At 44.1% G+C, this 13,595-nt stretch overlaps 1 protein-coding gene across 2 annotated transcripts in view; it reads left to right on the top strand.

Moving 5' to 3' along the window:
* The window catches only part of LOC112232483 (tetraspanin-18), a 112,392-nt gene extending 99,707 nt beyond the window's left edge, over positions 1-12,685 (top strand). Inside the window, exons 4-9 of one of the 2 annotated variants that reach the window (XM_024399515.2) lie at positions 378-572; positions 985-1,059; positions 1,194-1,292; positions 9,643-9,825; positions 10,974-11,057; positions 11,595-12,685. In XM_024399515.2, coding sequence (XP_024255283.2) covers positions 378-572; positions 985-1,059; positions 1,194-1,292; positions 9,643-9,825; positions 10,974-11,057; positions 11,595-11,642 — 684 coding nt within the window. In that variant the 3' untranslated portion in view covers positions 11,643-12,685. The remainder of the gene's footprint in view (positions 1-377; positions 573-984; positions 1,060-1,193; positions 1,293-9,642; positions 9,826-10,973; positions 11,058-11,594) is intronic. The other variant, XM_024399516.2, reaches the window with a different exon arrangement.
* Positions 12,686-13,595: the final 910 nt, after the last annotated feature.

The raw sequence follows: 13,595 nt of genomic DNA, 5'->3' as shown, positions 1-13,595 counted from the left end.
TTAGAGGGAGTGCTGACCCAATTTCCTCCTCGCACAGACTTCCTCAGGATCTACTACAGAGCCAGTGACACTCTGACATACAGTCATCATGTAAATATGACTTTTATAGCTGATAACATGGACATGGAGCCAAGATGGAGGAGTCACATACAAGGAGTTCAGGAGTACCGTATTAAAAAAGTAGAGGTTGTGAGGGTGATTTAACTCTCCCTCCCTCCCTCCCTCCATCCCTCTTTGGTGAGGTTTTCATAAGTCCCTGTTCGGTTTCCTACCTCAACTGCATGTGTTCTGTTTCTTCCATTAATTGTAATTATTACAGTATATGCAGACAAACTACACTTAACCCTTTCTCTCCCACTCTCCCCTCTTTTTCCAAGCTGGGAGGCTCCTTCCTCCTGGGTGTGGGTGTGTGGGTGCTGGTGGACCCTACAGGCTTCAAGGAGATCGTAGCAGCCAACCCTCTGCTCTTCACAGGAGTTTACATCATCCTGGCCATGGGGGGAATGCTTTTCCTATTGGGATTCCTGGGCTGCTGTGGAGCCATCCGGGAGAACAAGTGTCTGCTGATGTTTGTAAGTAGGCCTACACTGTGTTATATTATAGAGTAATTGTGATAGTACAGTAGGTCACAGCGTTATAACAGTGTTATCAACATTCCTTTGCTGCTTTGGAATCATCATTGAGAACAAGTGTCTGCTGCTCTTTGTATGTGAGCGATAGAGAGTCGTGCTGGCCTGAGATAGATGGAAAAATAAATAAGCCATAATAAAACAGAGTATATTTCATGCTTCCAATAATTTGCCTTCGGTGCACCAGGCCACATGCATAGTTAATGTTGAATTTTTTGTGACTCGCACTCACTAAGTCTGTTACTCGTTCTCTCCCTTTATCTCTCTCCGTCTCTCCTCTCACTGAATGTCTTGTCCACACCCCCTCCCTCCCTCCCTCTCCCTCCCTCCTGCTGTCTCTCCTGTGCCACTGCAGTTCTTCATGCTCATCCTGGTCATCTTCCTGGCGGAACTAGCTGCAGCCATCCTGGCCTTCATATTCCGGGAGCATGTGAGTAAATTCTCTCCTTATAGATCCTATGACCATCTACTGTAGTGTGCAAACACTGTCCCCTTCATCATGGTGATACAGTAAAACCTCTGACCATACAGAACTAATACTAACATTCTCCATGTCCTGTATAGCTGACCAGAGAGTACTTCACGAAGGAGCTGAAGAGGCACTACCAGGGCTACAATAACACTGATGTCTTCACTGGAACGTGGAACGCTATCATGAACACTGTAAGGCTAAAATACTTTGCTTGCTAAGCTTGAGGTCAATTCCATTTCAATATACTCAATTCAAGTCAATTCCAATCAGTTCACTTCCAGAATTGACTGACTTGAAAGGGAATTGACCCCAACCCTGATACTTGCTTTTGGTAGATATACAAAATACAATTATCTCCTTAGCAGGCGTCTTCTTGGACATCTTCAACCTGTCCCTGTCTCAGGCTGTAGTCCCCAGATGATTCAAGGAGACCACTATCCCCCCAGGGCCCAAGAAAAACAAGGTGACATGTCCAAATGACTATCGCCACATCACACTAACCCAGGTCATCATGAAGTGCTTCAAGAGGCTGGTCATGTCCCACATCAAGGCCAGCATGCCAGGCACTCTGGACCCACTCAAATCTGCCTACTGCTCCAACAGATCCACAGAAGATTTCCATCGCTATTTATATGGTCGTAACACATCTGAACAAGAGGAACACCCATGTGAGAATGCTGTGCATTGACTACAATTCAGTATTCAACACTATTGTTCCCTCCAAGCTCGACATCAAGCTCAGAGCCCTGGGTCTGGACACCACCCTCTGCAATTGGATCCTGGACTTCCTGACAGGCAAACCCCAGGCTGTGAGGATTGGCAACATCACCTCCTCCACACTGACTCACCACACTGAACACATGGGCCCGCCAGGAGAGTGTCCTCAGCACTCTGTACTCCCTGTTCACCCACGACTGCGTGGCTTAGCACGACAACAACGCCATCATCAAGTTTTCTGAGGATACCACGGATGTAGACCTGATAACCAACAATGACGAGTCAGCCTAGAGGGAGGAGGTCAGAAACTGGAATTGTGGTGCCAGGAGAACAACCTCTCCCTCAACCTCAGCAAAACAAAGGAATTGATTGTTCACTTCAGTAGAAAGAGTCAGGAGTTTTAAATGCATCGGTGTCCACATCACTGAGGACTTGTCATGGAACAACAATACCACCACTCTTGTCAAGAGGGCGCAACAGCATCTCTATTTCCTAAGGCAGCTGAAGAAATTTAGCATGCCACCCCAGGCCCTCTCCAAATACTACAGCTGCACCATCGAGAGAGTGGTTGCATCATGGCCTGGTATGGGAATTGTTCCTTCCATGACAGCAATGCCCTCCAGCCGGTGGTGAAGATGGCCTAGTAAATTTTTTTTCCTCATTAATCTACACACAATAACCCATAATGACAAAGCGAAAACAGCTTTTTAGAAATGTTTGCAAATATATAAATAAGGTATTTCTGTTTTTTTATACAAGTATTTAGACCCTTTTGCTTTGAGACTCAAAATTGTGCTCAGGGGCATGCTGTTTCTATTGAACATTCTTGAGATGTTGCTAAAACTGGTAAATTCAATTGATTGGACACGATTTGGACACACCTGTCTATATAAAGTTCCACATTTGACAGTGCATGTCAGAGCAAAAACCAAGCCAGGAGGTCGAAGGAATTGTCCATAGAGCTCCGAGACAGGATTGTGTCGAGGCACAGATATGGGGAAGGATACAATTCTGCAGCATTGAAGGTCCCCAAGAACACAGTGGCCTCCATCATTCTTAAATGGAAGAAGTTTGGAACCACCAAGGCTCTTCCTAGAGCTGGCCGCTCGGCCAAACTGAGCAATCGGGGGAGAAGGGCCTTGGTCAGGGAGGTGACCAAGAACCTGATGGTCACTCTGACAGGACTTAACCAATCAGGCTTTTATGGTAGAGTGGCCTGACGGAACCCACACCTCAGTAATTTGCTAAAAGGCACCTAAAGGAGTCTCAGACCATGATAAACAAGATTCTCTGGTCTGAGGAAAGATTGAGCTCTTTGGCCTGAATGCCAAGCTTCAAGTCTGGAGGAAACCTGGCACCATCCCCACGGTGAAGCATGGTGGTGGCAGCATCATGCTATGGGGATGTTTTTCAGTGGCAGGGACTGGGAGAATAGTCAGGATCGAGGGGAAGATGAACGCAGCAAAGTACAGAGAGATCATTGATGAAAACCTGCTCCAGAGGGCTCAGGATCTCAGACTGGTGGCGAAGGTTCACCTTCCAACAGAACAACGATCCTAAGCACATAGCCAAGACAATGCAGGAGTAACTTCGGGACAAGTCTCTGAATGTCCTTGAGAGGCCTAGCCAGAGCCCGGACTTGAACCCGATCGAACATCTCTGGAGAGAGCTGAATATTTTTTTTTCACCTTTATTTAACCAGGTAGGCCAGTTGAGAACAAGTTCTCATTTACAACTGCAACCTGGCCAAGATAAGGAAAAGCAGTGCAACAAAAACACAGTTACACAAACAAACGTACAGTCAATAACACAAAATAAAATAAAAATAGTGTACAGTACTATGTACAGTGTGTGCAAATGTAGAAGAGTAGGGAGGTAGGAAATAAATAGGCCCTAGAGGCAAAAATAATGATATTTTAGCATTAATACTGGAGTGCTAGATGTTGAGGTAGAGATACTGGGGTGCAAAAAAGCAAGAGGGTATATAATAATATGGGGATGAGGTAGTCGGGTGTGCTATTTACAGATTGGCTGTGTACAGGTACAGTGATCGGTAAGCTGCTCTGACAGATGATGCTGGAAGGAAAGGCATCCAAAGGAAGTGTTGACTTTGGGGATGACCAGTGCAATATACCTGCTGGAGCGCGTGCTACAGGTGGGTGTTGCTATGGTGACCAGTGAGCTGAGATAAGGCGGGGCTTTACCTAGCAAAGACTTATAGATGACCTGGAGCCAGTGGGTTTGGCAACATATATGTAGTGAGGGCCAGCCAACGAGAGCATACAGGTCACAGTGGCGGATTGTATATGGGGCTTTGGTGATAAAACGGATGGCACTGTGATAGACTACATCCAGTGTGCTGAGTAGAGTGTTGGAGGCTATTCTGTAAATGACATCGCCATAGTCAAGGATCAGTAGGATAGTCAGTTTTATGAGGATATGTTTGGCGGCATGAGTGAAGGAGGCTTTGTTGCGAAATAGGAAGCCGATTCTAGATTTAATTTTGGATTGGAGATGCTTAATGTGAGTCTGGAAAGAGAGTTTACAGTCTAACCAGACACCTAGGTATTTGTAGTTGTCCACATTATTCTAGGTCAGAACCGTCCAGAGTAGTGATGCTAGTCGGGCGGGAGGGTGCAGGCAGAAATCAGTTGAAGAGCATGCACTTAGTTTTACTTGCATGTAAAAGCAGTTGGAGGCCACGGAAGGAGTGTTGTATGGCGTTGAAGCTCGTTTGGAGGTTTGTTAGCACAGTATCCAAAGAAGGGCCCGATGTATACAGAATGGTTTCATCTGCATAGAGGTGGATCAGAGAATCACCAGCAGCAAGAGCACCATCATTGATATATACAGAGAAAAGAGTCGGCCCGAGAATTAAACCCTGTGGCACCCCCATTGAGACTGCCAGAGGCCCAGACAACATGCCCTCCGATTTGACACACTGAACTCTGCAAAGTAGTTGGTGAACCAGGCGAGGCAGTCATTTGAAAAGCCAAGGATATTGAGTCTGCCGATAAGAATGCGGTGATTAACAGAGTCGAAAGCCTTGGCCAGGTCGATGAATACAGCTGCACATTACTGTCTTTTATCGATGGCGGTTATGATATCATTTTGGACCTTGAGTGTGGCTGAGGTGCACCTGTGACCAGCTTGGAAACCAGATTGCATAGTGGAGAAGGTACTTTGGGATTCGAAATGGTCGGTAATCTGTTTATTAACTTGGCTTTCGAAGATTTTAGAAAGGCAGGGAAAGATGGATATAGGTCTGTAACAGTTTGGGTCAAGAGTGTCTCCCCCTTTGAAGAGGAGGGTGACCGCAGCAGCTTTCCAATCTTTGGGGATCTTAGATGATATGAAAGAGAGGTTGAATAGGCATTGCAACAATTTCGGCTGATAATTTTAGAAAGATTGTCTAGCCCAGCTGATTTGTAGGGATCCAGATGTTGCAGTTCTTTCAGAACATCAGCTGTCTGAATTTGGGTGAAGGAGAACCGGGCGGGGGGGGTTGGGCGAGTTTTTTAAACGTATTTTTAATTTTACCTTTTTATTTTACCTTTATTTAAGGCAAGTCAGTTAAGAACAAATTTTTATTTTCAATGACGGCCTAGGAACCGTGCTGAGATGTTGGCCGGGGTAGCGGTAGCCAGGTGGAAAGCATGGCCAGCCGTGGAGAAATGCTTATTGAAATTACCGATTATCGTAGATTTATTACTAGTGCAGTGGGCAGCTGGGAGGAGGCGCTCTTATTCTCTATGGACTTTACAGTGTCCCAAAATCTTTTGGAATTAGTGCTACAGGAAGAAAATGTCTGTTTGAAAAAGCTAGCCTTAGCCTTCCTAACTGACTGAGTGTATTGGTTCCTGACTTAACAGAAAAGTTGCATATCGCAGGGGCTATTCGATGCTAATGCAGAACGCCACAGGATGTTTTTGTGCTAGTCAAGGGCAGTCAAGTCTGGGGTGAACCAATGGCTATATCTGTTCTTAGTTATACATTTTGTAAATGGGGCATGCTTATTTAAGATGGAGAATAAACTTTTGAAGAGCAACCAGGCATCCTCTACTGACGGGATGAGGTCAATATCCTTCCAGGATACCCGTGCCATGTCGATTAGAAAGGCCTGCTCGCCAAAGTGTTTTAGGGAGCATTTGACAGTGATGAGGGGTGGTCGTTTGACCGCGGACCCATTACGCACGCAGGCAATGATCGCTGAGATCCTGGTTGAAGACATCAGAGATGTATTTAGAGGGCAGGTTGGTCAGGATGATATCTAAGAGGGTGCCCATGGTTACAGATTTAGGGTTGTACCTGGTAGGTTCCTTGATGATTTGTGTGAGATTGAGGGCATCTATCTTAGATTGTAGGATGGCCGGGGTGTTAAGCATGTCCCAGTTTAGGTCACCTAACAATACGAACTCTGAAGATAGATGGGGGGCGATCAATTCAAATATGGTGTCCAGGGCAGAGCCGGGGGCGGAGTAGAAGCTCGAATTGTTTGGGCACAGACCTGGATAGTATGACAGAACTCTGCAGGCTAACTCCGCCCCCTTTGGCAATTCTATCTTGTCAGAAAATGTTATAGTTAGGGATGGACCTTCCTAAGTCAGGATTCAGACACGGCTAGGACATCTGGGTTGGTGGAGTGTGCTAAAGCAGTGAATAAAACATACTCAGGGAGGAGGCTTGTAATGTTAACATGCATGAAACCAATGTTTTTTAGGTTACAGAAGTCAACAGATGAGAGCGCCTGGGGAATGGGAGTGATGCTGGGGGCTGCAGGGCCTGGGTTAACCTCTAAATCCCCAGATGAACAAAAGAGGAGTAGGATAAGAGTACGGCTAAAGGATAAAAGAACTGGTCGTCTAGTGCGTTTGGAACAGAGAGTAAAAGGAGCAGGTTTCTGGGTGCGGAAGAATAAATTCAAGGCATAATGTATAGACAAGGGTATGGTAGGATGTGAGTACAGTGGCGGTAAGCCTAGGCATCGAGTGACGATGAGAGGTTTTGTCTCTAGAGGCACCATTTAAGCCAGGTGCGGTCACCGCATGTGTGGGGGGGTGGAACATAAGACCTAGCTAAGGTATATTGAGCAGGGCTGGAAGCTCTACAGTGAAATAAGATAAAATGACAAACCAAAACAGCAATAGACAAGGCATATTGACATTAGGGAGGGGCATGTGTAGCCGAGTGATCATAGGGTCCAGTGAATAGCTAGACGAGCTGGAGGCACGGCGATTCAGACAGCTAGCAGGCCGGGGCTAGCAGATGGGCCTCAGGGGGACGTTGCATTGGGAGAGCCTGTTGTAACCCCCTCGGAAGGTTACGTCACCAGACCAGTCGTGATAGTCGCCTGGGCTCCGTGTCGGCAGCAAAGGGTCCAGGCCAATTGGCAAAAGAGGTATTTGAAGCCCAGAAATTGCTTGATAGATCTCTTCGGCTCGTTGGGAGATGGGCCTAGTAAGCACCAGGCTAACTGGTGCTTGCTTCGGGACAGAGACGTTAGACAGGAGTAGCCACTCGGATAGCAGCTAGCTAGCTGCGATGATCCGGAGTAAAGGTTCAGAGCTTGCGGTAGGAATACAGAGATGTGGTAGAGAAAAGCAGTCCAATATGTTCTGGGTAGATATCGTGCTGTTCAGGCTGGCAGGAGTTGCCCAGGCTGAGGCTGGCAGATGTCCGAGTTAATGGTGGTGACAGCTAGCAGTGGCTAACTGACTACTAGCTAGTTAGCTGGCTAGCTCCTGAAGGGGGTTCTGGTTCAAAAGTGTAAAAATAGCAGATCCATTACACATTGGGTGAGGCGGGTTGCAGGAGAGTATGTTCAGTCCGTAGATGGAAAATTAGATAAAAAATATATATGAAGATAAAAACGATATATAGAAGAGACAGGACAAGACAATCAAAACAGACTGCTCCCATTGCTACGCCATCTTGGATTATGAAAATAGCTGTGCAGCGACGCATCCCATCCAACCTGACAGACCTTGAGAGGATCTGTAGAGAAGAATGGGAGAAACTCCCCAAGTACAGGTGTGCCAAGCTTATAGCGTCATACCCAAGAAGACTCCAGGCTGTAATCGCTGTCAAACGTGCTTCAACAAAGTACTGAGTAAATGTGATATCTTTTTTTTTTAAATTTTACAAAATTTGCAAAATTTTGGCTTTGTCATTATGGGGTATTGTGTGTAGATTGATGAGGGGAAAAAAGACAATTTAATCAATTTTAGAATAAGGCTGTAACGTAACAAAATGTGGAAAAAGTCAAGGGTTCTGATTACTTTCCGAATGCACCGTATAATGTATGTGTGTGTGAAAACTACTTCTAAGATGCATACATTCAGACTCACTTCATTCGTGCTAAAAAGGGAGGCTTGCTTGTCTGGTGCTAGCACATGCGCAGATCAAATACACTGCTAGAACACCGACTAAAGTGTTTACAAGTCCTAATAATTCCAGAGATGGCTCAGAAAAACAGATGTTTTAATCTGCATATTCTTACTTCAATTTTGATCTTAGGCTGATTAAGATAAGCAGAGTAAGGTGTTTACATGACTATTGCATAAACTGCCTACTGACATAGTTCGTTTAATGTTTCATTATTGCTGTGCATGTAAATTTGCTCATTGACAGTTTATCTACAAGCCATCATACTGGTTAACACTTCGAACAGGACTGACCACCTGTACTGACTTTCCACACCTTAGCACACATGCACTCACTCACACACACATACATTCATGATACACACATCACAACTGCTGCTACCAGACTCTTATCAGTATTACTAAGTTCTGCACAATTTAAACACTTGTCCCCAATTCCCCTTCCCCAAAACACATGTAAATATTGGACTATAAATGGTGCCTTCCTGTATTATACTTATACTAAAATGTTTATTATATTTTACTGAGCCATTTACTTTGTTTGCAGTTCGTTGGACGGTGTATACCATGTGTATGCTGTACATACGACTAATAAAACTGTTGTGTCAAGTTGGGTGGATGTCCTTTGAGTGGTGGACCATTCTTGATCCACATGGGAAACTGTTGAGCCTGTAAAACCCAGGAGCGCTGCAGTTCTTGACACAAACAAGTGCGCCTGGCACCTACTACCATTTTTTTTCACCTTTATTTAACCAGGTAGGCTAGTTGAGAACAAGTTCTCATTTACAACTGCAACCTGGCCAAGATAAAGCATAGCAGTGTGAACAGACAACAACACAGAGTTACACATGGAGTAAACAATAACAAGTCAATAACACAGTAGAAAAAAGAAAAAAAAGAGTCTATATACATTGTGTGCAAAAGGCATGAGGAGGTAGGCGAATAATTACAATTTAGCAGATTAACTGGAGTGATAAATGATCAGATGGTCATGTGCAGGTAGAGATACTGGTGTGCAAAAGAGCAGAAAAGTAAATAAATAAAAACAGTATGGGGATGAGGTAGGTAAATTGGGTGGGCTATTTACTGCAGCGATCGGTTAGCTGCTCAGATAGCAGATGTTTAAAGTTGGTGAGGGAGATAAAAGTCTCCCATAGCCCGTTCAAAAGCACTTCAATATTTTGTCTTGCCCATTCACTGAGTGGCAGACATACACAATCCATGTCTCAATGTTCTCAATGATTAAACATTTCTTTAACCTGTCTCCTCCCCTTCATCTCCACTGATTGAAGTGACATCAATAAGGGATCATGGCTTTCACCTGGATTCACCTGGCCAGTCTATGTCATGGAAAGAGCATGCGTTCTTAATGTTCTTAATGTTTTGTATACTCAGCTTTGTATACTCAGTGTAATTTACTCATCTCTCCTCTCCTCCCCAGTTTGACTGCTGTGGCGTGAACAGCCCGGTGGACTTTGAGGAGAGCCTGTTCAGACTGATCAACCCTAATGAGATGGTCCCTGCAGCCTGCTGCAGGAGGGGTAGTCACCCCGGAGACTCAGCCTACATCCCCCAGGAGGAGTGTCTGATGGGGAACATGCTGTTCAGAAACAACAAGGTGCTGGTACTGGTACTAGACTACTTCAAAAATACTACTAAAAACCCTTTAATAATCTTTATTGACCCATTCAACAAAGAGAATGGAAATAAACATTTCGCCCCTGGAGCAGGACCTCCAGAGCAGGGCACCTAGAGCATCACATCAGCAGTAGGTGGCACCTGAGATATCTGGCAGCCCTCCACATTCCTACCCTAGGATTTGACCTGGCTACCTTCCAGTTGCATGTTCGTCACTCTAACCTCGAGGCTACCACTGCCCACTCTCCCTGCCACACTGGGAAACAAAATCCTCCTCTTGCCTATCAGCTAAACTAGAGCAGAAGAGTGTTGGAGTGATGATATAATGGGACTGCTTCTCTACTGGCACTGTCCTCATACTGGTAGACTCATTAGTGCTTTTCTATGTTCTGGGTGTCAAGGAAGTATGCTTTACTGTGTAGTGCAGTGTGTGTATACTTATGCATGCTTGTGTTTGACTATGTAGATTGGAGTAGGGTAGGGTAGTGCGGGCTTGGAGTAGGATAGAGAAGTGGGCGTGCAGGTGTGCGTGTGTGTGGAGGGAGAAACATACAGTATTTAGCCATATTGACAAACGGATTTAGCCATATAGACTAATGGATTTAGCCATATTGACAAACGGAATGCACACGTTTGTGTGCTTGTGTGTGCGGGTCTATATTTATCTCTGTGTGTGCTTGCCTGTTTTAATGACTGTCTTGAGAGTGAAATGTAATTACAGTCAACACTGATAGGAACGAGAGGCTCCAACTGTTGTTGTTAAGGCCTGTGGAACAATGCAGTATCTCAGGAAGGCGTCTGTCTCTCGCTGTCTTTTTCCCATTCACACACAGAGCCTCATTAAAAGCCAATGAGGCCAGGGGCCCTGTCTCAGTCTCTGTCTCTCAGCCCATTCATCTAGTCTATTGTTCACTGATGCATTCAGTTATGGCTCTGATGCTATTTATATTGTCCATGCATTTCAGCACACACACACATGCATGCATTAATGCACATGCGTGCACACACACATGCAGGCGCAAGTGTATGCATGCACGCACACACAGACACACAAACACACACATTTCAATACTCTCATATTGACTCATAATATTGAATTGTGACTGAGACTCTTTCCTCTCTGTGTGTTTTCAGGGCTGCTACTCAGCGGTGGTGGACTACTTTGAGCTGTACATCTATGTGGCTGGAGCGCTGGCCATCGTGGTACTCACCATTGAGGTAGGATTCAATATTTTGTTACTTATAATAAGCGCTTTGTGAGTAGCCTCCAAATCAACACATTTTTCCCTTATCAGTTGGTGTGATTGGTAATGTAAGCTGTTCAGAAAAATCCATGTGGCTTATCTCCCCCACACACAGTACACAGCAACGGAATCTGAAATACTGGAGAATATATAATTTGAAGCAAGTGCTGGTCACTTCCCCGTTTATAGTACGATTGCCCAACTTAGTGGAGAATATTGGTGTTGCAGGACTGTTACACCATACATTACATAGCAGAATTTACTGAGGGGGCATCTCTGAAGTCATAATTATGGATATGGCAATCTAGTCGATTTATTAGATTAAGCCAGAGCTCAATTCTCTAATCATCATCATGTAGATAGTTTTGGTTGATTTTGTTTAGTTTCCTCATCATCGTTTGGCTGCAGAACGAACAGTCGACCAGTTTAGGCTCGCAGAATTGAAACACTTACTTGTGTCTTGTTCTCTGTCCTGACTGCTGTTCTGACACTCCTCTGTTCTTCTCCACAGCTGTTTGCCATGGTCTTTGCCATGTGTCTCTTCAGAGGTATCCAGTAGGATTATCGCACCGTACACCGGACAGGAGGACTTTTTGGAGCTACAAAAGGGAAATCAGGAGAAGGGAAAGAAAACATGTACACTTGTAAATGTATTGTCCTCTTTTATATCTGCAAAATGTATTGATTGGTTGGAAAACAAAACAAAACGACACTCAGAAAACAAACAACTTGTACTTCTCAGCTGGACCTTTGAGGTATTTGGTGGAAAAAAAATAAATGATAGAAAGAGAAAAAGACAAGAACGACAGGAAAACGTATGTAAAGTGAAACAGATGTTTCATGGACCAGGTCTAACACAGACCGGGTGTATAGTAGTGGAACGCGAAGAGGACCTGGGTGAAACCAGGCGTGGTGAATAAGAGGACCCGGTTGAAGCCTGCCCTGCAGCAGAAGTAGCTTGAGACCCAGATCTGTTTGTGCTGTCTTGCTAGCTAACTGGGACTCAGGCTAGAGCAGAAGACACTGCACTGACTTTTGGATGAAGAATATTTATACTTACTGAGTAAAAAGTTGGCTTGACTAATATAGAAATATGTGTTTTATGTACACTTTAGCTGTTCCTTCCTATTACCACTTCTCCCTCCCCCGATCCCCCGCCCTTCCATCTACTGATACCACAATTCCTCCATCTTTCCCACTCCCTCCCTCCACATACTATTGTTAGAGCCTTACCTCTTTAATGCTGTTAAAAGTCCCATCTATACTGTGTGTGTGTGTGTGTGTGTGTGTGTGTGTGTGTGTGTGTGTGTGTGTGTGTGTGTGTGTGTGTGTGTGTGTGTGTGTGTGTGTGTGTGTGTGTGTGTGTGTGTGTGTGTGTGTGTGTGTGTGTGTGTGTGTGTCCTTGTATGAATGAATGCATGTGTGCATGTTGCCCCTTTTGACCATTCGAGCTTGAAAGCCAACTTCTGATAAAATATTGTATTTGTATTGTGATGTTCATTGCATTTGTGGTTACATGTGGCTTAGGTGAAAATAATTGTATTTGTATGCATTTGTATTAGATTCTTGAAAAGACAATGACATTAAAATGTTCTAAATGTTGTCCATGTGGTGAATTCCTTTCTGATGCTTTTAATAGTATGTACCCAGAAAAGCAGGATAGAAGGCATTGTCAGTTGCTCTTTGGCAAGGGCGTAGAATGGGTCCCCAATGTTTGAAGCAGGTAAAATTGTCCCCCCAAATTACAGTACCAATCAAAGTTTGGACACACCTACTCATTCCAGGGTTTTTCTTTATTTTTACTATATTCTACATTGTAGAATAATAGTGAAGACATCAAAACTATGAAATAACACATATGGAATCATGTAAACAAATCAAAATATATTTTAGATTTTAAATTCTTCAATGTATCCACCCTTTTCCTTGACAGCTTTGCACACTCTTGGCATTCTCTCAACCAGCTCATGAGGTAGTCACCTGGAATGTAATTAACAGGGTGTGCCTTGTTAAAAGTTCATGCGTTTGAGCCAGTCAGTTGTGTTGTGACAAGGTAGGGGTGGTATACAGAAGATAGCCCTATTTGGTAAAATACCAAGTCCATATTATGGCAAGAACAGCTGAAATAAGCAAAGAGAAATGGAATATTATGAAAATGAGGGAAGATTATGAAAATGAAAACTCTCAATGGGAAGAAAATCACAAGTCATGCCCCTGGAGCTTCAGCCTAGCTGAGTGGTGTAATTTCTGGGGTTCCACTATCTAGATGACATTTACTTTTTTGGGGTAAACATTCACAACCATTCAAAAGTGTGGGGTAACTTAGAAATGTCCTTGTTTTTGAAATTTAAAAAAGTACTTTTGTCCATTAAAATAACATCAAATTGATCAGAAATACAGTGTAGACATTGTTAATGTTGTAAATGACTATTGTAGCAGGAAACATCTGATTTAAAAAACAATATCTACATAGGCGTACAGAGGTCCATTATCAGCAACCATCACTCCTGTC

Source organism: Oncorhynchus tshawytscha, linkage group LG06, assembly GCF_018296145.1.
Source record: "Oncorhynchus tshawytscha isolate Ot180627B linkage group LG06, Otsh_v2.0, whole genome shotgun sequence".
Classification (NCBI taxonomy): domain Eukaryota; kingdom Metazoa; phylum Chordata; class Actinopteri; order Salmoniformes; family Salmonidae; genus Oncorhynchus; species Oncorhynchus tshawytscha.
Note: the sequence above shows the minus strand (reverse complement) of the source record. Positions and strands in the feature narration are given on the sequence as shown.